A 24,711-nucleotide genomic window follows, 5' to 3' on the forward strand; every position below is an offset into this window, starting at 1 on the left:
TTTTTTTTTTTTTTTTTTTTTTTTTTTTTTGCTGGTGGTCCTTATACATTGGGTGTTCTCTAAGAATCCATTGCCAAATGCAACATCATAAAGACTTACTCCTGTGTTTTCTTCTAAGAGTTCTTAAATTTTAGCTCTTACAGTTAGGTTGTTTACTGAACTCATTTATTATATTAGTTTCAATAGTTTTCTTAGTGAATTCCTTAGTATTTTCTTTTAAAAAAATTTAGTTAATTAATTAATTTAGAGATTGCAGGTAGGGGGTGGGGACAGGGAGAGAATCTCAAGCAGACACTGTGCTGAGATCACACAGGAGATCCTTGATCTCCTGACCCTGAGATCATGATCTGAGCCAAAATCAAGAGTCACTGACTGAGCCAACCAGGCGCCCCTTTAGTATTTTCTATATACATGATCATGTCATCTGTGAATGGAGATAGTTTTGCTTCTTTCTTTCCAGTTTGAAGCCTTTTATAATAGTTTTTTTTTCTTTTTCTTTTTCCTTACTGTTCTGGCTAGAACATCTAGCACAGTGATAAATAGAAATGATGACAGTAGTTAGTTCTATTCCTTATTTTGTGGACAAAGTATCTAGTTTTCCATTATTTTTTTTTAAAAAGATTTTATTTATTAATTTGGCAGAAAGAGAGATCACAAGTAGGCAGAGAGGCAGGCAGAGAGAGAGGAAAGCAGGCTCCCCACTGAGCAGAGAGCCCAATGCGGGGCTCAATCCCAGGACCCAGAGATCATGACCTGAGCTGAAGGCAGAGGCTTAACCCACTGAGCTACCAGGCAGCCCTAGTTTTCCATTATTAAGAATATTATTACATGTGGTTTTTTGTAGCTGCCCTTTTTCATGTTGAGGGACTTCCTGTCTATCTAGTTTCCCCCCTCCCCCCGATTTCTAATCAAGAAAGGGTTTGGAGTTTTGTAAGATGCTTTCTTTATGTCTGTTGAACTGACATATGGTTTTTGTTTTTATTCTATTTGTCTGGTGTATTATAGGCATGGATTTTTGGATAAACCAACTTTACTGTAATAAATCTCACCAGGTCACAATGTGTAATTGTTTTTATACATTGTTGAATTTGGTTTGCTGGTGTTTTTGAGTATTTTTGTGTCTATATTCATAAGCTATGTAGGTCTGTAGTTTTCTTATGATGTCTTTGGTTTTGTTGTTGGGGTAATGCTAGCCTCCTATAATAAGTTGGGAAGTGTTCCCTCTCCTATTTTAAGATTTAAAAAAAAAAATATTTTATTTATTTATTTGACAGAGAGAGAGAGAGCGCAGGTAGGCAGAGAGGCAGGCAGAGAGAGAGGAGGAAGCAGGCTCTCTGCTGAGCAGAGAGCCCGATGATGTGATGCGGGGCTTGATCCCAGGACCCTGAGATCATGACCTGAGCCGAAGGCAGAGGCTTAACCCATTGAGCCACCCAGGCACTCCTGTAGTTTCTGAGGAACTAGTATTAATTCTTCTTTAATGGCAGAATTCACAGCTGAAGCCATCTGGACCTGGGCTTTTCCTTGTGTAGCTTCTTGATTACTAATTCAGTTTCTTTATTTATTATAGATTTTTTTAGATTTTCCATTTCTTAGAGTCAGTGTTGGTAGTTTGTGTGTTGCTAGAAATTGTCCATTTCATCCAAGCCATTTAATTTAATGGGATCCAGTTGTTCATACTATCCGAATGTAGCTCACTGTAACGAAACGCTGCTGCAGGGAACGTCCATCCTTGTGCTCACATGGAGCGTGCTTATTAGCACAGATCCCTAGAAGCGGAATCACTGGGTCAGATGTCTGCGTGTTGATTGTTGATTGTCTCTGCCCTTTTGTCCTCTTCCTGCTCATCTTTCTAGCCCTATTGATTTGTATAAATTCTTTCTGTCTAGGAATCTTGGTCTCCTGGAGACTGGAGTTGGTAAGGGTGCACAGAGCCAATGGGAAGGATAGGTTCAGGAGTCGTGTGTTTCTTGGCTGCTTCTGGTCAAGGATGCTTGATGTGGGGGCCTGAAGCTTGTCTTCCACACTGTACATTCCCACAGGGGGTTTCCAGACTCTGGGGCCCAAACTGCTGGGGGTCAGAGACTGTTGCCTCCAAAAGCCCAACTGTGGCCTGAGGGGAGCTCATTTGAAGCCAGGAGACTCCACAAAGATCCTTCCCATGGTGGCTTTCTCTGGGAATTCTGTGGGCAGGGGTCTCCAGGTAATTCTGGCCCATTGCTGACTGCAGAGGAAGGGAGGGACGCTCTCCCTCCACATGAAGTGACAAGGACCTCCTTATTTTTCATCATCACTGCTTTCTTTCCTTTCCTATTCATCTGAGGACTGTGTTCTGGGTGCTCATTAACTCATGGCTTGCCAGGGCCCAGATGTGGGCAGTGATGTTAAGGCAAGAAAGTGTAGCTATTTTTATGGAAGGGGAAGTGGGGAAACTGCTGAGAGATCTCTGCGTGGGTTTTGTTAGGGTAGAGCTTCTGGCCCTCACCCCTCTGTTCCATTTCCTTTTTCTGCTGTTTGCATTTACCTGGAGTTTACAAGGAGGGTGCCAAAGTAGGTTAAACGTTTGGACTTCCATAGTTCGAGATTTTTCGAATAATCTGTCCAAGTCCCTGGAGGCTCCACTTCAGTGGTTTCCAGGCTTTGCTCACAACCTCTAGGGTCCCAAAGAGCTGCCTTGGGGACAGGGGACTGGGACCGGCACCACAGGAGCTCAAGCCCCATGGCTGCTCTGGCATGGTTTTATATGTTGGAGTTCTAAGTGAGTTTGGAGATAGGAGGGCCATGTGGCCACAAAAGTTTGGGAAACTACTTGTGTTGGACACCTTAGCCCCACCGTTGGGCTGAAAAATATCCTAAACAGGACTCTTCCCGGAGACTGAATCCAAGGGCTGACAGGTGTTTTAGGGAACTTGACTTTTCCCTGGGGCCCCACAGGCCCCTCTCTCTTGACAGAGACTGAGTGCATGCTCTCCCCAGGGCCATTTGCCAACTTGGGTGCATGTAATTTTTTCTTTTGTTAGGGGGTGTTCTGGCCCGCCAGCCCTGCAAAGGCAAAATCAAATTACCTTCTGTCTCAATTCAAATGACTCTTGTCTCCAGGGAAGCCCTGGGCTAGGCCTGCAGAAAATTGGTGAGGAGGTTTTCTCAGCAGACCTCCAAGCTGATGTAACCTCTTTGTGTCTTTCAGTCCGCGGAGTTCTTCGAGATGCTGGAGAAAATGCAGGTGAGCATCCCCAAAGTGGGGAGGCCAAGCCCTGGGTGGGGGTGGGGGTGGGCGTGCTGCAGTGACCGTGCAGGCAACAAAACCAGGTAGAACATGGGAGCCTTGGAGGGTGGGGCAGAGAAGAGTGAACTGCCAGCCTCATTGCTGGGACTACCTCAGGCCATTTTTTGTGTTGAGTGGCACTGAGGATTCTGGGAAGGCTCCTGCCTGAAGATGGGGAGAAGACAGAAAGCAGAACCCCTCCAACAGAGCAGATGTGGGTATACCCCCACAGATGTGGGGAGGGCTTAAAATGGTCTATTGTTCCTGAAATGGGTGGGAAAGAAAGTCTGAAAAAGAAAGCCCTTTCTTAGGGGAGGTCATCTTGTATCTGGGAGGCAGACTGGAGTGGGAGAGACCCACTAGAGGTCAAACCCACACCTAACACTCGCTAGCACAAGTTCCTTCCCTTTTCTGAGCCTCTGGCTCCTGTTTTCTGTCTACTCACAGCACTATTTTCACCTCCCTCTGACACCAAATGTGTGGTGGTTTTTCCCCCACCAAGCAATTCTGTGACACCAGCTGGCTGTCCTACAGTCAACTCCATTCTGACCCTGTCTACCCAGAGAACACTTCCGATCCCACAGGGCAAGGGCTCTGCCCCACAGGTCGCCTCCTTACCACTTTTGATGCCAGTCATTAGTCCGTTATCACCTTTGTTTCTGACCAACAGGCTATAGATTTGAGGTTCCCCTGACCCCCTGCTCAGGTTCAGTTAGTTTGCTAGAGTGGCTCACAGAACTCAGAACAGTTTACTTACTGGATTATCAATTTACTATAAAGGGATATGATTCAGGAACAGCCAGATGGAAGAGTTGCAGGGAGCCAGGTGTGTGGGGGGAGGGGAAGAGCTTCCCTGACCTCAGGATGCACCTGTCTCCCTGCACCGCCATGCACTCACCAACTCAAGCTCTCCGAGCCTATCATTTGGTTTTTTATGGAGGCTTCAGTACTTAGGCATGATTGGTTCAAACTCCTGGGAGGTTGGAGGGGTGGGACTGCACGTTCCAACCCTCTAATAGTGGTTGGTTCCCTGGGCATCCAGCTTGTCCTCAACCGTGTCCCAGAAGGTACCTCTTTAACAAGGAATAACCTTGGAGCTTTCACCTTTATGGCCCTGGAGCTGTTTCAGGAACCAAGTACAAAAGATGAAGGATTATAACAAAAGATGCTTCCAAACGCTCCCATTGCTCTCATCGCTTAGGAAATTCAACAGGTTTTAGGAACTCTCTGCCAGGGATGGGGTGAAGACCAAAATATTTATTATTACAAATTATGCCACAGCCCCTATAAATAATGATTAAATACCCACTTACAGAGTTGTTGGGATAAAATAATATATGTCAGTACTTGCTAGGCACTGCAGAAAAATCAGTGTTCAAAATGGATTTGGGAGCCTTTCTAATCACCCCTCACCAAGGGGCCAGGGCTCCTAGGTAAGAACTGCTGCCGTGGGGAGTATGGGGGTGGGGCGGCGCATCCGGAAGGTTTAACTGATGTAAGTGGGAAGGATGAGAAGATGATGTGGACAAGAGCACATGTATTTTTTTTTTTTTTAAGATTTTGTTTATTTAGTGGGAGTGAAAGGATGGGGAGGGGCAGAAGCAGGAGAGAAAGAGAGAATACCGAGAGCAGACTGTGTGTTGAGCGTGGAGCCCAGGGCAGGGCTTGATCCCATGGTCCTGAGATCATGACCTGAGCCGAAATCAAGAGTTAGATGCTTAACTGACTGAGCCAGCCAGGTGCCCCAACAGCACATGTATTTTTTCTTTTTTTTTAAGATTTTATTTATTTATTTATCAGAGAGAGAGAGAGAGTGAGCAAACATAAACAGGAGAGCGGCAGGCAGAGGCAGAGGGAGAGGGAGAAGAAAGCTCCCTGCTGAGCAAGGAATCCCCCTCTCACCCCAGTGAGGGACTTGATCCCAGGATCCTGGGATCATGACCTGAGCTGAAGACAGACGCTTCACCGATTGAGCCACCCAGGCGTCTCTAGCACATGTATTTTAAGCACTTTTCTCAGCTCAGACTCTGACAAGTGTTAGCCCCTTTCTTCCTGGTGAAACCCATAGGAAGCAGCTCTATTATCACCAATGTCCCCTCTTCACAGGTAAGAAAACTGAGGCACAGAGGTCTTGCTTAAAGCACTCAAGCGCTTGTGGGTAGCAAGCAGTTTCCGAGCCAGAAATCTTAGCCATTATGAAGCTGTTTGCCCTAAGTAGATGGTACCAGCTCAAGGAAGGAAGGCAGGCTCTGTGGCAATGGTCTGGAGGCACAAGAGGAGAGGCAGATAGGGTCCTGAGGTGCAGGGGGAGCTCCTGAGGTGTGCACAGGGAAGCCAGGTCTCCCTAGCCCTGGGGAAGTTCAGAAACCATTGGAGGGAAAAATCCTGCTAACTGTTGTGCCACTGTCACGAACAAGTGACTAAGAGCCTCCTCTGGGCCCAGCAGTGTGTGGACTGCACACTAACTTTATAGACATTTAGGGACCTTGGTCAGGTTATGGAAAGAGGATTGGCATGCGATTTGACAGTGAGTGGTGGGAGCTAGCGTGTAATTACGTGCTCAGCTGCCTCAGAGTAAAGCGGGGATTTTCACCCTGAGCTCTTGAAATCCCAGCTTTCTGGGGAAGCTGGCAGGGGATTTGCGGCTTTCCTGGCTTTCTCTTCATTTGTTCCCACAACCCACCAGTCCCTCACCCCCATCTGGAGACCCCAGCCCCCCCCACAAAGAGCTCTCTGTTTGAGCACATAATTCAGCCTCACTTAACTGGCCTCCATTGCTTCTGTTACTACACTGCTGGGCTTGACTTCTCAACCAGATTGAGACCCTCTTGAGGGCGGTAGTATGACGTCTAGGCTCCCTTTATATGTTTGTGGCAGCGTACCTTCAAAGGTCTGCCTATTCCATCTCTGTTGAGACGGCCAGGGACTGAAGAACTTCCCTGGCCTCCAAGAGGTCCACAGTTCCAGCTCCTCTGTATGGACAAAACCTCACATATGGGGAAATACTGGGAGTGAAGCAGGTGGCATGGTGTGGCCAGATCCCGTGCTTGGGTGTGGGTGCCACCACTTCCCAGGCTGTGGCTGTGGACACTGAGTCTCAGAGCCGTCAAGTGCTCTGTGAGTCATGGTAAGCTGAAACTCAGATCTGGGGCTCCTGACCCCCTATCTGAGAGGGGAGGAATTGGAAGAGGGCACAATCCCTATGAAGCAACGTGGACTAAGTAGACAAGCTTTGGGTCCATTTGGTCCTGGGTTCCGAGTTTTAACCCTAACACTGTCTAGCTGAGTGTACTTGGTCAAGTGGCTTTAGCTCTCTGGTCCTCAGTTTCTTCATGGTAGGAAAAAAGGGGGATGATGACAATGCTGATTGCAAAGGCAGACCCACAGAGGGGAGAGGGCCCAGAGCTGGGCGTGGCTCTGTTGTCAGGGAGGGAAGGGGAAGGGAGGAGGTTTGCTTTCCTGCCCAGGCACTGTTCCCAGGTATGGGTGACTAATGCAGGACAAACAAAACAAACTCCTGACATCACCCCCTTCCCCATCTGCACAGTTTGCTTCCCTGGACAGGGTCTGCTGGGCCACCCAGGTGGTTGTCTCCCCGTGTGGGGAGAGGAGCACCTGTCCAGTGGGAGGGGTCCTCCCACGCCCTCCTGAGCAATGCTGCAGAGTGACTCAGCCTGGAGAAGTCCGGAGACGCTTAAGTCTAAATCCAGTCAGTGAGCAGGAGCCCTGGGCTCAAGGGCCTGTGGGATAGGATAGTGCACTCGGACGGACAGCCTGGTTTCAAATCCATTAGTCACTAGCTGTGCAAGCTCAGAAGCAGTCTGCTCCCTGTGCCTCAGTTTCCCTTTGGTATAAAGGTGCCAAGGGCTTCAAAGGAGACAACAGTGGGAAGTTGCTGAGAAAGCTTAAAACCCCCATGTTATGATTAGGGTGGTTTTCTCTCCTAGTTGTCCCACCACTTCATACCCTTATTTAATTTATTCAGTTTTACTTAATGTATTCACATATTTAATCTGCTCATGTGCTCCCCTCTTGAAAAAAACCCAGTTAAGTCAGACCTTGACCATAGGAACGCTGGCCAAGGCACTGCTTCCCGGAAGCGAATGAGCCCCAGGCCCCCCCCACCTGTCACCTGTGAGTTTTCACCCCCGTGAGGGAGAGGAGCTGTGGAGGCAGTGGGTCCAGAGTGCTGGCTTCAACACCATTCAGACATGGGTTCCCATCCTTTCCCCTCACCTCCTGGTTCTAAGGGCCTGGTAGAGAGAGATTTGAGTGGCAGGATGATACTTCTGCCTAGTGATAATGACCAAAGCAAAACCAGTCACTCTTTCAAGGGCTGAACACATCCTCAGTGTTTAATCTTGATTCCAGCAGTAGCTGCTACTACCATTCCCATTTTGCAGATGGGAACACTGAGCCACAGAGGTTTGGGACTTGCCCAGGATTGTAAGTGGCAGTATTGGGACTTGAACCCTGGTGATCTCGCTTGAGTCTGGGCTCTTCCCTTCCTCTCCTCCTGCCTTACTAGGAGCTGCCGTGAGGACTGAGTGTGATAAGGCGCGTAATGTGTAAGCACCTAGCACATATCCGCTGTCACTGTTATTACCAACCCTATCAAGGCAGGTCCTTGAGAATCCCAAGGGAACCCTCCATTTGGCCCCTGTTTTATGACCTTTTCCTTCCCATGGATCCTCTTTTCCTTGTTTCCACAGGGGATCAAGCTTGAAGAGCAGAAGCCGGGCCCCCAGAAGAACAAGGTGGGCTGTGTGGATGAGGTGCGAGGGAGCCTGGTGGGCCCGGCAGGGGGATGGCTGGCATGCTGGGGTCTGTAGGCTGCCATCTGCCTTTCACCAAGAGCTCTTTAAGTGGGTGTGCCCGTGTCCGTGGGTGCACAGTGGGCAGTAGGAAGGCTCTGGCTTGATGCCTTCAGGGCAGCCTTAGAGTGGCCTGGGGTGGAAGCCTTGGGTGAGACCTAATGCCTGTGTCTCAGCCCAGCCCTTCTGTACCTGCTTCTGCAAACGAACTGCACATGGCATTTCAGGGCATCAGGCTTTGGGCTCCAGCAGCTCTCAGCTTCAGTTTCCTATCCTGAGGCCCGGGGTTGGGGCTGGGCATCTCAACACTTGGAGGTCAGCTCCCTTGCCTGAAGGGATCAGGGTTCGTCTTCCTGTTAAAGCTTCCTAAGGGGTGAAGCTGATGTCAGGAAAGGTGTGAAATTCACAGCCTTTATGTACCAAGTGTCTAGCTAGGCAGGTTTGCGTTCTGTCAGTCTGGGGAAGCATCAAGGGAGGCCAGGTCCCAGAGCCTCTCTGCTGTTGTTGATCTGGTGTTATTCTCTTTGATGCTCTCAAAGCTCTGGTGTAGCCTGCCAGGCACCCTCAACCCCCTGATCTGGGAGAGGGGAATGAAGTAACACTCAAACTTCACAGGCGCTGCTGGGGCTAATGGTAGCCTTGTCTGATTTGTCTTGCAGGATGACTACATTCCGTACCCCAGCATTGATGAGGTAGGAGCCCCCTGGCCGTCCCGTAGCTGTAGCCTGCCCTGGGTCTCATCTCTGGGGTAGGGCTGGGTGAGCTGGTGGTGCTAATGGCCCTGCTCCACCCGACGTGGGAGAGGACCTCAGGCCTGAGACTGTAGCTCTATGGCCTCAGTTTTGTTGTGTTCAGACGGGGGTGCTGCTCGAAGCCTTGTAACTCTGGTCCAGCGTCGGTGAAGCTGGCAGATGTTGTTGGGCTTAAATTTGGAGTTTGTGTTACTATGTCTGGCCTCAAATACAGGGGACTTCACCTTGGAGCAGTTCAAAGGTGGGGGGTATATACCACCTGCAATCCTCCTGTCCCTTCCCCCTGTAAAGCCAGGGCAGGCCTTAGTGTAAGACCTTCTCTCTGCCCCAGGTTGTGGAGAAGGGAGGCCCGTACCCCTTGATTGTCCTGCCCCAGTTTGGGGGCTATTGGATCGAGGACCCAGAGAACGTGGGGACGCCGACCTCCCTTGGCAGCAGCATCTGTGAGGAGGAGGAAGAGGACAGTCTCAGCCCCAGCACATTTGGCTATAAGCTCGAGTGCAGGGGCGAAGCCAGGGCCTACCGCAGGCACTTCCTGGGGAAGGTGAGGCTGAGGGCCCCACACCAAAGCATCTGAGGGTGGGGAGGGAAACCTGCCTGGCCTGGCCTCCTCTAGCATCCCTGTCTCTGTCTCTCCTCCTTCCTTGGCCTTCCCCCTCCCTAGGCCCTGCCTGCCGCTTCCTGCTATCCTGGGAAAGTCTGATTAGTGCTACTCCTGGGTTGGGGGAGGGGTGTGCAGAAGTCAGGAGGGCTCAGAGAGATGGGTCCTTGGAGGTACCGCTCCCAGCAGATGTTCTTGGAGGTGATGGGATGGATAGTGTTGGGGGGGCGGTGAAGGAGGGTGAAGGAGAAAATGTGTTCTTACACCTTGGAAGTCTTTGTCTCCATCTAAGTAGTCCAGTCTCCCCTGTCCTCACTCCAGCAGTCCCCAGGGCACTTGTTCTGGATGATGCAGTGTGAGCCTCTTGAGTGCTTATAAGTGACAGTCGCATTTCTCCAAATACATTCTGCTCTTCAGACTTGCCTGGTTCCCGAGGGCAGGTTCTGGAAGTCTCTAGCCTGAGGCAGTTTCGCAGAGTCTCATCTGCATGGTCCAATTCAGATTCCAGGGCCCCACGCTGATATGGCAGGTCTGCGGTGGGCTCCCTGAGCCTGAGAGAGACCTGCTGTCCAGAGGACCTCCTAGCTCCTCATGGGTGGAGGAGCCGGAGGCCTCCTAGCTTTATTCCTGCAAATGGTCTGAATCAGTGAGAGCTGCCCCCTGGGAGCAAGGAGGTGGATATGTGGGGTCCTTGGAGAAGAGTTTGAGTATCAGCGTTCAAGGTGGACTTGAGTGCTGGGTCTGTCCCTTCCTGGTTATGTGACCCTGGGCAGTTACTTAACTGGCTTATTTCTCTGTGAAATGGGAATGAGGATGTCATCTCCCCCATAAAGTTGTGGTTAAGATTAAAGGAATCAATGTGCCTTAAGTCCTTAGTCCTTTGCCTGGTGCACCCCAATGACTATTGGAATCTATCCCTGTGATCTCTTCCTCCTTGTCCTCCTTCCCCCCTCTTCTTCCTCCTCAGCAGCAGCCGTAGCAGAAGCATCCTTGTCTTTCCTCCTCGCTGCTATGGGGCTTCTTGCTCTTGGGGAAGGAGGGGATTTGGGGGGCCATGTCTGGAAGGTCCCCTCCTGCCTACTAACACCTGGTTTCTGTTTCTAGGATCACCTAAACTTTTACTGTACTGGCAGCAGTTTGGGGAACTTGCTCCTGTCCATCAAGTGTGAGGAGGCGGAGGGCATCGAGTACCTTCGGGTCATTCTCAGGTGGGGCTGCTGTGCCTTTGGAAGCCACGCCTCTAGTGGCAGGGACCCAGAAATACCCGTCTGACCAGTCTGGTCTGGGTGTGCTGGCGGGGAGCCGACTGACTGGAGTCCCGGGGCTCTGTTCTGGCTGCCAGGCCAAGAGACCAGGTGTTTCTGTCAGCCAGTGGATTGTGGGAATCAGAGGGGTATCCTAGTCTCAAGGTCACCTAGGCCAATCCCCACCTGCCTTTCTGTCTTGTGGGGACCTTGGCTCTGAAGGAGTTGGGAAGAGAAACTTGAACTGGATCATTCCAAGTCGTCCTGGGAGAGGGTTTGCCAGAACACTGCTTGTGGTGCGCGTCCCATCATGAAGATACATCCCGAAGCTTCTCTGTGTGTGCTGGGCTCCTCGGGATGGAAAAGTGTTCCCAACGGGAGCACCTTTTTATAGCTAAGCCAGGGTACCTCTCTTGGTTCAAGGCAGGAGTGAGACCTGATGTCCGTTTTGTTCCACTAACATGTTTTGTAAAACCTCCTTTGCACCAGGAAGCGTCATGAGGGCTGGGAATGCAATGATGACTGAGTGGAGGTCTGTTTTCTAAAGGCTTCTGGTCTAATGGGAGAGAAAAAACAGGATTTTAGTATGTGTCACAGGTATTATTTTAGTGATAGGCACAGGATGCTGTGGGAACACAGAGAGGCTGTATCTTATTTATCTCTGTCCCTGGTGGGCTGGTGGAAAAGCCTGGGAGGCCACGTGTTAGTGCTCAGCGAAGTGCTATGAACCTGTTAAGCTCCCAGTCTATAGTTGTTGAATCTAATTGGAAGTTCTTGATGGTGTTTGGAAAAAGCAATAACATTTTTTTTCTGCCCAGATTTTGAGATAAAATACAGGAGGGAGCGGGGGCACATATCTGTGCTGTGGGGGAGGGGTGTGTGTGTGTGTGTGTGTGTGTGTGTGCATGTGTGCGTGCATGTGCGTGCGTGTGTATGGTACAAGGATGTTGTCAGCACCTGTCCAATCTTGGTTTTTTATTAAGAAAGGAAACAGTTTTCTTTACTGAGGTTTACTTGGCTAGCAAAATCATATTTGCAAGGCAAGGAGAGGGTAGTAACTAAATTGTTAGAGCAAATTTTTTTGAGGGAGTGATATGTGGATCCCCATCTCCAAATAGGATTTCGAGCTAGGTGAATCTCTGTAAAGACAATCATTTCTTTTCTTAGTAAAAATCAGATTTCTGAGTAAGATGACAATCGAACACAAGGATCTAACTCCTTTTTTCTAATATTATATCCTATCTGAAATGCTGCTTCAGAACTGAAAATTAGAGAAAGATGTCAGGAACACAACACACACTTTGAATATTTTAAGAAATAATTTATGGGGCAGTTAGGACTATAATGTGGACAACATTGAGAGCTAAAATCCAGCTCACCTTCCTTAGATAGCAGTGTAGTATGGGAGTATATGAAATTGGAGATTCTGGGGGAGTCAGGACTCTTTCCACATGGAGCCACTTTTTTGTTTTGGGTCAACAGCATTTAAAATCGATCCCCTGGGGAGCCCAAGGGCAAACTCAAGTGTGGCTTTTTGAAATAGAAAACCAGTGAGTAGGGTGGCAGGGAGAAGCCATACACCAGCTAGGAAGTTGGACAATCATATCATGTACTTGGGGTGATGGCCAGGCCAGACTGAAAACCAGACATTAAAAAATTGGCCCCACAGCTTTAGAAGCTTTACCAGACACAAAGAAGAAATTATACAGAGGTGAAACTCCCTCGCTGGCAGCGACTCTTGTCCCAGCATCTTCCTTGTTCCCTGTAGTCTTCTAGATTATTTAACTGGTGCTTTAAGAGAACCAGCTCTCCAGCTTAAAATCCGAGAAGAGTATTCTGACAGCCTCTGTGTGTGCTATGAGAGTAGCCAAGAGGAGTTTATCCACTACTGGAAATGGTAACATTCAATCGTCAACAAAGATTTCTTCTTTTTCAAGCTTGGATATAAAGAAGAAGTAGGGAAAAAAGCCCTCACTGGTTACTGAAAGAAAAGATTCTGCATCAAAAAAAGCATAACCTAGTATTTAGAAGGTAGGGAAATGACCAAATTTTAAGAAGGATTTACTACAGAAAGCCAAGTAAAATTTAGATGTCTGTTAACTTTGTATTTCCAGCAAACTTCCAAAAAAAAAAAAAAAAAAAAAACCTGTATGAAAGAAAAGACAAAAGATAAAATAGGACAGCAGAATGAGATGAAAAATTGCTGGTTAAATTAAGGAAAGAATATAAGAAAACTGAAAGTGGTCAAAAGAATTTTAAATGGTTTTAGAAGCACTAAAGAGCAGAGTCTAGTTTGTGGGAAACCCAGTTAGTAATATTGAGAGCAAGTTTGAGAGGCTTTCACATAATTCAGAGGAAAACACAACTCTAAAATGATGAGCAAAATTGTACTGAATAGGGAGGACAGTGAGCAGGAATTAAACATGTGGATAATTGATGTTCTTAAGCTGATTGAAGATTTAACTCTGCAGATCAAAATGACTCACCTAGTATCAGACAAAATCAGTAAAAGAGAACTAAAAGCTGAACATATTTTGATGAAAATGTAGTATTCCATGGATATAGAATCACTGGTAGAATGAAAACCTTCCAAAATAAAGGAAGATAAAGAAAACATTAATGTATATAAAAAGATAGGAAATAAAGAACCATAAATAAATAAAATGGAAATCTGAGTACATGTGATGTATAATAAATATAAATGAGGGAAATTCCACTATTAAATAGCAAAGATTCTCAGTTTGAGTCATCCCTTCATCCTCCCCTCACCCCACTAATCAATCAATCAATGTATCTGTATTTTCTTGAAGAAAGTAACTCAGTTTACTAAAGAAAGTAACTCAACAAAGAAAAGTGTTGAGAAAAAATTATAGCAAATATAAAAAGGTAGCACGGTTGGCGGTATTAAATGAAAAAGTAGAATTTGAGGCAAAAAAAGCAATCAGTGTAACAAAAAGGGCTATTATCTCTTCATAGAAGATAAAGTCTTATTCAATCAGGGCTTAATACATCCCAGACTTTGTCCAGGGATGGAGCTAATATAAGGAATTAGCTCATCTCTTGTTACTTGGCTACAGAAAACATTCAATATGGATTAGGTATTCTTACTCCTGTTCTCATTCTCATTTATCATCTTCTTATGGACATGGACTATTTTAGTCTAGTGACGGTGATCCAAAGATAGATGGTATGGGAGAACAGAAAGAAGTTTATAAGAGCTTGAATGTGGAGTGTGTGTCTGTGTAAGTGTAAGTAAGGTTGAGAGGTCATGCTGGAGAGGCAAGGAAAAACAAAGTCAGATCTGGACCATGTCTAGGAACTTAGATTTTCTTTTATGAGCCAGAGGCGAGCTCCTGAAAGGGGAATGTCATGATATGATTTGCGCTGTAGAATGATCACTGGCTAGAGTAAGGGGAATGTCTTGGAGGGAAGGCAAGGCCAGAAGCAGGGAGCAGGAAGTGACAGGCTGCTGTGAAGGGTCAGCTGTTATCATGTGATTAGACAGGCCATCAGGTTGCATAAGGTGTTTGCAACCAGTTCCGATGGGAAGTGGACCAGAGTGCCTTGCACTGAGGATAGAGAAAAATGGATGGAAAGCTCCAAAACACCCAGGGAAAATTGACATTAAGAAAGACAGCTGAGGGGTACCCAGGTATCTCAGTTGGTTGTGTCTGCCTTTAGTTCAGGTTGTGATCCCAGGATCCTGGGCTTCTCTCTCCCTTTGCTGGTGTTCTCACATGCACTCTCTCTCTAAAATGAATAAATAAACAATCTTAAAAAAAAAAGCTGAAAATATCAACAAATGAACTGGTTTTACTGCTAATGAAATGAAAATAATGGTATACTTTGAAATGACTTAAATATATTTAATATCTGAAGAAGATAATAGCATCTGTAAAAGGGATAATAAATTATGATACATTGAATGAATGGATGAATCAAGAATGGATACACATGGGTACAAAATGAAAACAGTTGGAATTATGGGAAATAAAACAGTTAAAATTGAAAACCTCAATACATGGGATAAAATCTAGTCTTATATAATTGGTTTGGAATCAAGGCGTGAATCCGTGCATTGGAACATAGTCTCAAAGAATTCAGTCAGAGTACAGCGCTGATAAAGTGACGAAATACGTGAAAAAGAAAGATGATGTGTGGATAATAGACTGATAGCTTTTGTCATAGAGTCTCAGAGGGAAGAGGAGAAAATTAGTGGCGAAGAGATATCTAAAGAAATAATGGCTGGTGGGGCACCTGGGTGGCTCAGTGGGTTAAGCCTCTGCCTTCGGTTCAGGTCATGATCTCAGGGTTCTGGGATGGAGCCCCGCATCGTACTCTCTGCTCAGTAGAGAGTCTGCTTCCCCCTCTCTCTCTGCCTGCCTCTCTGCCTACTTGTGACCTCTCTCTTTCTCTCTCTAACACATAAATAAAATCTTTTAAAAAAAGAAAAGAAAGAATGGCTGGGAATATTTCAGAATGGAAGAAAGCACCACACTGTGGTACTGAGCATGATTTTAAAACAAAGCAGTACCACTGGACACATTGAAGTGAAGCATTAGAACGTCTAAGGGAAAGAGAACATTTTTAAAGCTTCCTAAGAATAAAGACACTCCTCTATGAAGTGATGACAACCTGGCTGAGAGCAGACTTCTTATCAGCTATGGGACAATAGGACAGTGTCTTTAAAATGTTGGAGGAAAGAAAGAAAGGAAAGAAGAACAGAAAGAATCCTTTAACCTAAAATTCTATACCCAGAGAAGCTCTCTGCAAACACAAAGTCAAACTGTTTTCAGACAAGAGAATTTCAGGCTATCTCTGAAAGAATTACTAAAGGATGTACTTCAGCCAGAAGAAAAGAGAAACCAGATGAAAAGATGTAAAAAGTGGCAAGGGTGCCTGGGTGGCACAGTTGGCTAAGTGTATGACTCTTGATTTTGGCTCAGGGGCTCAGGTTAGAGTCATGGACTTAAATCCCATGTCAGGCTCTGTGATCAGCGAGGAAAACTCCTCTGCTTAGGATTCTTTCTCCCTCTGCTCCTATTGCTCAAGTGTGTGTATACCCTTTCTCTCTCTCAAAATAAAGAAATCTTAAAAAAAATAAAGTGGCAAGAAATAGGTCAACTGTTTTGATAAATTTAATTACTGATGAGGGAAAAAGAATTAGTTTTTGTGTGTTTAAAAAGAGGCTTGACTTGCAACGATGTGGATGGAACTAGGGCTAAGTGAAATGTCATCAAAATAAGACAATTATCATATGATCTCATGTGGAATTTAAGAAACAAAACAGGATCATAGGGGAAGAGAGGAAAAAAAATAAAAGAGACAAAATCAGAGAGGGAGACAAACCATAAGAGACTTAAAAAAAAAAAAAGATTTTATTTATTTATTTGACAGAAACAGACACAGTGAGAGAGGGAACACGAGCAGAAGGAGTGGGAGAGGGAGAAGCAGACTTCCTGCCAAGGCAGGGAGCCCGATGTGGGACTCGATCCCAGGACCCTGGGATCATGACCTGAGCCAAAGGCAGACACCTAATGACTGAACCACCCAGGCACCCCCTATGAGACTTTTAATCATAGGAAACAATCTGAGGGTTGCTGGAGGTAGGAAGGATGATAGGGAGGGAAGAGTTCACTAGGAAGTGGGAAGGACGATTGGAAGGACAGAAGTAGGAAGGACCATAGGGAGGGAAGAGTTCACTGAGTTACTATTTCCTCTTCCCTCCTCAGAAGAGACACAGCAAGGTAAGTTTAGAGTTTGTTAGAGAAATGTATAAAAATGTGTATTGGAAGTTATAGACATATAATCTGCAGCTCAAACTAGCAGAAGGATAAGGAGAATTTTTAAAAAAATTAAACTGAGGGCAGGAAAGGAGGAGTTTTAAAAAGGAAAGAAAGCACAGAATAACAGAAAACATAAAATAATAGCTCTAATTCCAAATATATTAGTAATCACAATAAATTTAAATAGATTAATTTACCATATGAATATACTGGACTAGGAGACTAAAACTGAACTAAATTTACAGCTATATTCTTTTCCCACATTTGCCATTCTTTTTTAAAATTAAGTTTAATCCCAGTATTGTGAATACTGTGTAATGTTAGTTTCAAGTATATAATATAGTTATTCAACAATTCCTTCCATTATTCAGTGCTCATCATGACAAGTGCACTCCTTAATCCCCATCACCTATTTTCCCTCATTCTTCCCCCCACGCCCTCTCTGTTCACATTCAGTTTGTTCTCTGGAGTTAAGTGTCTGTTTCTTGGTTTGTCTCTCTCTCTCTTTCTTTCCCTTTGCTCATTTGTTTTGTTTCTTAAATTCTACATATGAGTGAAATCATATGTTATTTGCCTTTCTTTGGCTTATTTCACTTAGCATTATACTCTCTAGCTCCAACCATGTCATTGCAAATGGCAAGATTTCATCCTTATCATGGCTGAGTAACATCCCATTGCACAGATTCTTTATACATTCATCTATCAGTGGACACTTGGGCTATTTCCGTAATTTGGCTACAATATTGCTACAATAAACATAGGGGTGCATCCCTTTGAATTAGTGTTTTTGTATTTTTGCGGGGGAAATACCCCAGTAATGCGATTACTGGATCATAGGGTTTATAGCTCTATTCTTCTTATAAGATACCTACCTAAAGAAAAATAATGTTGAAAGGTTTAACATAATAGAAATGGAAAATATACACTGGGAAAATCCTAACCAGTGCTTCCAGGTGGTATAGCAACATTAATATTAGACAAAATAGAATTTCAGGAACAAAGCATTAGTAAGGGTAAAGGGAGTACATTCCTTTGTAGCTTGGAAATACTTCTCCGCACTCTTGGTATTTCCTCCTGTATGGAAGGAATACTTCTGTGTAACACCCTTGACTCTCTCTGCCTTCTCTGATCAGTTAGAGAGCAAGAATTTGACATGTGTAGCCCTTTCTGTTTTTCCTCTTGGAATTGGCTGCCCACAGGGTACACCCTCCACTCCTCTGTGCTGGAGGCCCAACCTGAGCCAACCCCCTCCAGAGGAGGCTTGCCTCTTGCCGGGTAGCAGCTGGGACCTGAAGGACAATCCTGGGGTTTAGTTAGAAGACCCATTTCATCTGTGTACTAAAATGGGCGGCTTTTATCAGGAACGAAGGCGTTACTTTGACTTCTAATCCCTTGCTCTTAATTTTTTTGTTTCTGAATCTGTTCCTTACCTGGGTGGAGAAAAATGCCCTTTACTGGACCCACACAAGGCTTGGCCCCCGTGATGATAGAGAACAGTCCACCTCGAAGATCTAACAGTCATGGAGCTGTATTTAGTAAGACAGTCTTGAATTCAGACAGGCAGAAATAGATAGGAATGTAATAGACAAATCCTCAGTTATAGTAGGAGAGTTAGTAACATCTTTCAGACACCAATGGAACAAGCAGATAATTGTAAATACGTAGAAGATTTGAACAATACAGTTAACAAATCTGATCTTGTAACATACATTCCTGAACTCAACAAAACAAAACAATACATTGTTTTTAAACCCACATGGAACATGAAAAATGCCTGTGTAGTACATTAACTGATCTAAAATAATTAACATACAGATTATGTTCTCTGAACTTGGGAAGATTAAGTGAGAAATCAACAATTACCGAAGGAAGAGAACAATTAGAAAGCTAAAAAAAAAAAAAAAAGAAGGCGACCCTTTAAATAACTTACAGATTAAAGAGGAAATCACGAAAGAACTGACAAAATATTTAGAAATGAATGACAGTGAAAATACCACCCAGCATTTTGTGAGATGCAGTTCAAGTGGTAGTTAGAGAGAAAGATGGATAGTTTAAAATGCATTTGTAAAAAAGAAGAAAGATTAACTGTGTAAGCATGCAGGTCAAGAAGTTAGAAAAAGAACAGCAGGAAAAAAAAAAACCCAAAGGAAATACAAAGGAAGGAAATATAAAAGACAAAGAACAAGGCTAGTGAAGTAGAAAGCAACAATAAAAAGGAATGGAGACGGCAAAGCCAAAAATTGTCTCTTTGGAAAGATTAATAAAATACGAACACTCCCATCAAGGTCTGATTATGGAAAACAGAGAAAAGATACAAACAGATCATGTTAAGACACTGAAGGGAGGGGTGTGATTATAAGTACAGGTTAAGTCCTAAGAGAAGACCAAAACCCATACTATGTCACTGCACTGTTGGATAATTATATAGAAAAAAAAATGACCGAAATTGACTCAATAAGGAGTAGAAAACCTAAATATTCATCATTAAATAAACTGAATTGATAGCCAAAGCTATCCCACCCCACCTCACTCCCCCGCCAAAACCCCCAGGAAGCCGAGAGATTTCGAGGATGAGTTTTAGCAAACCTTTAAGGAACAGTAAGTCCCTGTGGTGTATACAAACGAATTCAAAGGTTCAGAATCTTCCTCAGCAATTTTATGAGGCTGGGATAACACCTTGATATCAAAACCTGACAAGCGAAGTACAAGGAAAATAAAACAAAAAGCCAGTGTCACTATTGATACGAAACTCTCAAGGAAATATTAACAAATTAAAGTCAGCAGGATATGAAAAAATAATACATCATAAGCAAGCGAGTTTTACCCATGGAACGAAAAGATGGCTCAACAGAAGTGTAATCTACCAGGTTAACAGATTAAAAACCATGTGACTATCTCAGCAGATGCAGAAAAGCATTCAGTAAAATTCAACACTTTCATAATGTGCTAAAGGAATCAGGGGAACAGGCTAAATTTAGAGTCTTACGGTGAATCCCTTTATAAAGCAACTTTCATCCCCTTTATATTTTGACTAAATCTAGATTTTCAAGTATTAGATTTTTCTTTTCATGAAGGCTTAATTGCATGTGAGAACACATGTCTTTCCAGAAGTTGTGCCCAATTCTTTGGGAGAACACAAAACATCCCCACAACAACCCCCAAATCATGGTGAACTTGAAGGTGACTCTCCACACATCCCACATCTCGGTTGCAGAGATATAACAGTATACCCTCCTCCGGGATAAGTACAAGATTCCCTTTTCCCACTACTTGAGTGCGGCACCCAGCTCACGGGTTGGGTGAAATGCGGCAGATCTGACCCAGGGAGATGCAAAGCTAGTGTGCCTTGTGGTCTGGCGTGACCTCAGTGCTTTTCCTAATGGACTTCTTTTCTCATAGACCCCTTTTCTCACCTTCATTCACATGTGCAGGTCCAAAGTGAAGACAGTGCATGAAAGGATCCCCTTGGCTGGATTGAACAAGTTGCCCAGCGTCCCTCAGATTGCAAAGGTAACAACCAACCCCTGTGAGAAGCAGGCTTCCTCTCTTAAGCCCAGGGCTGGGGCGGGGGTGCAGGCTCATCCAGAGAGGCTCTGTCCTTGGAGAGGGGGAAGGCCACTGTGCTCTTTGGCCCTTGATACCATGGTTGGGGTGAGGGAGGGTGATTGGCAGATGTCCTCATCTTGCCTACAACCTCCCCATCTCATCCTCACAGCTGAGGCTGCTCATGGCCTCCACCCCCAAGTTCACAGCTGGTTCAGGGGACCAGAGACATGGAAAGAAAGGGCTGGCTATGCAGAGTACTGTAGGACTTGAGAGGAAGAGAGGTGGGGTGGCCAGACAGTCTTTACAACACAGGAGAGATAGGCTGGAGGATGGCTAGGCTGTTGGTCCAGACAGAGGACACCCCCCAGGTTTCCTCTGGACACCTTGAGTAAGGAGCTGTCCATCAGCTGGTGGAGGGACCATGTCTCTGCTCTGAGATATTGGGAGCTTGAGAACTGAGTCAGCAAAGTGGGGTGAGAAGGATGGTCAGTTGGGTCGGACCCACATGTTAGGAGTGAGAATGCCAAGCAGAATTGTGCTGAATGCCTTCTGTGTGGCCTCAATTTATCAGGAAACCCCAGGAAGGTGAGTTGGCTTTCCTGGCCTCTAGTTAGTGAGCAGCAGAGCCAGGACTCAGCCCCAGGCCTTCTGACCCTGCAGCCCCAATGTTTTCAGTGGAAAGGCCCCTGAACTGTGTGTTTCTCTCTTCCTGCTTAGGCTTTCTGTGATGACGCTGTGGGGCTGAAGTTCAACCCTGTCCTGTACCCCAAGGTGAGGACCTTCACCTCCTCCCCTTGCCCAGGGCTCTGTAGCTTGTCATGGATTTGTTTATCGGTGGCTCTGTGGGATGTTCTGTGCATCTTGGTGGGGTTTTGTGGGGTCTCCAATAAACCTCCATGTCTCTCCCTCTCCCTGCTCACCCCTTTGCAAACTGGTCCACTGGAAACCTGTCCTAGGCCGTGCCTGGGGAGAGGTCCACCTGAATTGGTCCCCATCTGTTGTGGGGGCGGTAGAGGGGTTGCAGTGTTGTGACCTCTCCCACTTATTCTCGTCATACTTCCTGGAGGCCCTTCTGATGTAGGGAGTAATTCCACCTATAGCTGGAAGGTTAGTGTAGATCTAGTCTGTCATCATGGAGGAGCGAGGGGGCAGAACCCCGCTAAGAGAGAAAAGGCCAGATCGTGGCTTCCCGTTGCCAGTGTTACTGCAGCTCTGAGGCCTTACAGCCCCTGCACAGCCCTAGTTAATAAACAGGCTGGTTCTGTTATCAGTTTCCTTCGGACTGGCCTGAATTTGACCCCAGCTGTGGGAGTGTGGGTGGGCAGAGGAACAATAACAACAAAACTAAACCAACAAGCCAACTCAAGAACAATTATGGCACGACAGGACCTAAATCACTCATGGACAGTCAATTGCTTTAAATTGGTCATGGGAAGAGAGCCGGTGTGCAGACTGCTTCATGAGTTGGCAGGGTCTAGAAGGCCGGAAGGGGAAGTAAGTGGTGCTTCGAAGCTCACCCTGCGCACCCACACAGTGGCCACAGAGGCTTGCTGGGGCTGGCTCAGTCCGTTCCCTGCACCCCGCTGTTTGTAGTGAGGGATGGCTAGCTGGAATGTTTGGGTGGGAAGAGAGGCCCTGTCCTGGCGGAGGAATCTGGCTCCCCCTGGAACACATGGCTTGGATGTTCATGGTTGTGCTTGACACCATTCATCTCTGTGCTGTGGCTGAGCTAATGGCAGGATCCTCACCTGCATAGGAATGTGCCAGAGTCCCCCTCTCTGACACCCTCTGCACGTCTGGAGGCTCTCCCCAGAATAAGCTGCCCCCCATGGAGCGTTTTCTTTCATTCAGGCTGCCCTTCCCTTTATAATTAAAGCTGAATTAGTGAGTTTTAACTAAACATTAAAACCCTGTCACGAAGGCCTTATTTAACTACAAGCTTGGCAGTTTTTGTCATCAAATCCTGTCTGCCGAGAGAAGCTGGGGACCGTGCTCATTTGCACAGTTCTCCCTGTGACTTGGAAAGCCTCCGGCTCTGGTAATAATGGAAAAGCAGCTGTATTTTCTTGTTTTCTGTGTTTGAAAGACCACTTAGTCTGGCTGGGGTGTTAATCTGGCTGAGGGAGGGGTATGTGTGTGTATGTGTTTGTAATTCATAGAGTCTAGAATGTTCTGTGGGGCCTTCTCCATCGCTGGATGCCTCTTTTCTGGCAGGGCAGCTGGTCTGCAACTTTGACCATTCCATGTGGGTATGGTCTCCCTCTGGGCCTGGGCAGTGGCACGTTCCCGGTGGAGCTGAGAGGCACCCATTTCCTTGGGTGATTCAGAGCCTCCCTTGGGTTGTATATGCCGAACCACAAGTCATGCCTTGTTTGTCCCTCCTATGTAATATGTGGTCAGATCCCTCCTTTTTACTACAGAGACTATCCCAATAAAGCCCAAGTCTCCTCCTTCCCAACGATCTGGTTCAGCTCCGACCTTTCTGGAGGGTTACACAGATGATGAGGATGATGATGGTGATAGCTGCTCTGTTGTTCAGCACCTTATGTGCCTGGTGTTACTGAATCTTCACAGCCACACATCTCCATTTAATGGATGGAAAAACTGAGGTCCAGAGAAGTAAAGTGGCTCACTCAAAGCTATGCAGGTAAAAGCAGCAGATTTAAGATACAGAGTTTGGTGTTTCTGAGCCCTGGACAGCAACACAGAGGCATAAGGGAAAACTAAACTGAACCAGTGGTCGGGGTTTAGTTGGGTTAGTGGGAAACCAGTGGGTTTTCCACCCCACCCTCCCTTTGCATATTGTGTGTTCCTCCTTAGAGACCTCACTTAATGGATAAAGGGGGATTGAAGTCTGGGCATGAGCAGTGCCTTGCTTAAAATCATATGCTGATCAGAGGTAATTAGGGCCAGCATCATCCTCGCTGACCAGTTTTGGGGCCAATCACTTTTTACATCACAGATAAAACACTGGGGCAAGTCTGTTCCCTGAGTCCTGCTGGACTCCCAGGCCTTGGCTGGCCCATCTGGATGGGAATGGTATAGAGATCCAGAGGTGTGGCCACCGTGGGAGAGCCCCAGTCTGGGAACCAGCTGAAACCTCTGGCTTCCCCTGTGCCTCCCCGCACATGTGTGGATGTCTCACACCATGGGGACACATTCTCCACCAGAATGAGTGCTTTCCCTTTCCTTTGCTTCCTCCCTTGTCCCTCAATTAATGAACAGTCTGATTTCTTTCTACATTTTTCTAGGCTTCCCAAATGATTGTGTCCTATGATGAACACGATGTCAACAACACGTTCAAATTTGGGGTTATTTATCAAAAAGCCAGGCAGGTAAGCATCACGAATCCATACTGGTCACTATACCCTGTGGTTTCTCTCTGGGGACTCCCTCTTTGCCTCCCCTCAAGCACAGACGCTCTGCGCTAGTTTCTTCCACATGCTGAGTACAACAGTCACGTTACAGGATGAATTAGGCTGGAGGTGACAGGATCTTCAAGGTGGGCTCCTCCTCACAAGAAGGCCTGCACATCCTCTAAACAGCAGTGTCATTTTTCATAAAGGAACTTCTAATTTCTTCTTGGCTACCTCAGCTTATATTGAACTATGGGCTGTTGTCCTAAGAATAATCGGACTGGGTAGAGGGAATGGATTAGCACAAGCTGCTTTCTCCTTGCCTGCCCTTCTCCCAGCTGGGAATTAGCTCTTTCTCCCTGGACTTCTCTTAGATTGCTGCAATGTCATGCCGGTGGCTTGAAATCAGCCATGGCGGAAGTATTTACACCATGGAAATTCACAAACTAGGGCTTCTGCTTTTCCTCTTTGGAAACCTGGTTGTTAAAAAAAATTTCCCGGTACACTACTGCTCCCCCTCCTCTGTCTGTCGTAGCACTTCTATGCTGCTTTGAGGTTAGGGGTCAGGATAATGTTTCTCGAAGTGTGTTCCATGAGACGCTGGCCTGATGGGTACTCTGTGAACAAATTCCTTGGGTGGGGGCGATTGTGTGGGAACATTTTAAAGGCTCTAAGAATCCCAGGGTAAAGAGCTCACAGAGCTTTTTTGAACATAGTGTTTCCCATACTTATTTGACCACAAACTTCCCATCTTGCCTATCATGGACATGCATTAACACCCTGAGAAGTGGGCTGCTGAACACATCCATGCTTCCTCACCTAGAAGGTTCTACACCAGGTTCATCCTGGTATCATCCAAGAGCCTAGTGTGGTGGTTTTATGGAAATAACACTCAATAACTTTTTTCTGTGTGAATCAATGGATAAAAGTTTTGGTGCTCTTATGGTAGGTCAGTTGATAGTATCTTTCAACATTATCTGTTAGCCCCCCGCCCCGTGATGGTGTGTTTCTTGGCTAGCTGATAGCGGACTTCCTTGTCCGAAGATACTAGACCACAAGAGAAATGTGTTTGCTTAAAAACAGTCTAATTAAGTGAAGAGTTTAGGAGCTGAGAGGCCAACATGGATGAATCTTATAATTGAAGGGAGATTATTCAGGTAGCTTCTCTAATTATTTTTATATATTGCATATTTATTTTGTACAGGTCTACTAATATAACCCCCCTAATTAAAGTTTTTGCTTGTGAAATTTACCATAGCAGATCTCATAAGATGATTACAACCCAGTGTTCCAGCAAAATTATAATTACCAAACATTAACCATCCACCTCTGGGAGGAGTCTGGGTA

General features: G+C 45.9%; 1 protein-coding gene across 7 annotated transcripts in view; it reads left to right on the forward strand.

The window, feature by feature from the left end:
* The window catches only part of RAP1GAP2 (RAP1 GTPase activating protein 2), a 230,349-nt gene that overhangs the window by 168,523 nt on the left and 37,115 nt on the right, over positions 1 to 24,711 (forward strand). For all 7 annotated transcript variants that reach the window (XR_009400375.1, XM_059379937.1, XM_059379938.1 and 4 more), the window contains 8 exons: positions 3,188 to 3,223; positions 7,978 to 8,022; positions 8,739 to 8,771; positions 9,163 to 9,375; positions 10,537 to 10,640; positions 19,894 to 19,972; positions 20,726 to 20,779; positions 23,260 to 23,343. Coding sequence is in view for 6 of the 7 variants with exons in the window: in XM_059379937.1 (XP_059235920.1) it covers positions 3,188 to 3,223; positions 7,978 to 8,022; positions 8,739 to 8,771; positions 9,163 to 9,375; positions 10,537 to 10,640; positions 19,894 to 19,972; positions 20,726 to 20,779; positions 23,260 to 23,343 (648 nt within the window). In the remaining variant the exon portion in view is untranslated. The remainder of the gene's footprint in view (positions 1 to 3,187; positions 3,224 to 7,977; positions 8,023 to 8,738; positions 8,772 to 9,162; positions 9,376 to 10,536; positions 10,641 to 19,893; positions 19,973 to 20,725; positions 20,780 to 23,259; positions 23,344 to 24,711) is intronic.

The sequence above is a fragment of the Mustela nigripes genome, chromosome 16, assembly GCF_022355385.1.
Source record: "Mustela nigripes isolate SB6536 chromosome 16, MUSNIG.SB6536, whole genome shotgun sequence".
Lineage (NCBI taxonomy): Eukaryota > Metazoa > Chordata > Mammalia > Carnivora > Mustelidae > Mustela > Mustela nigripes.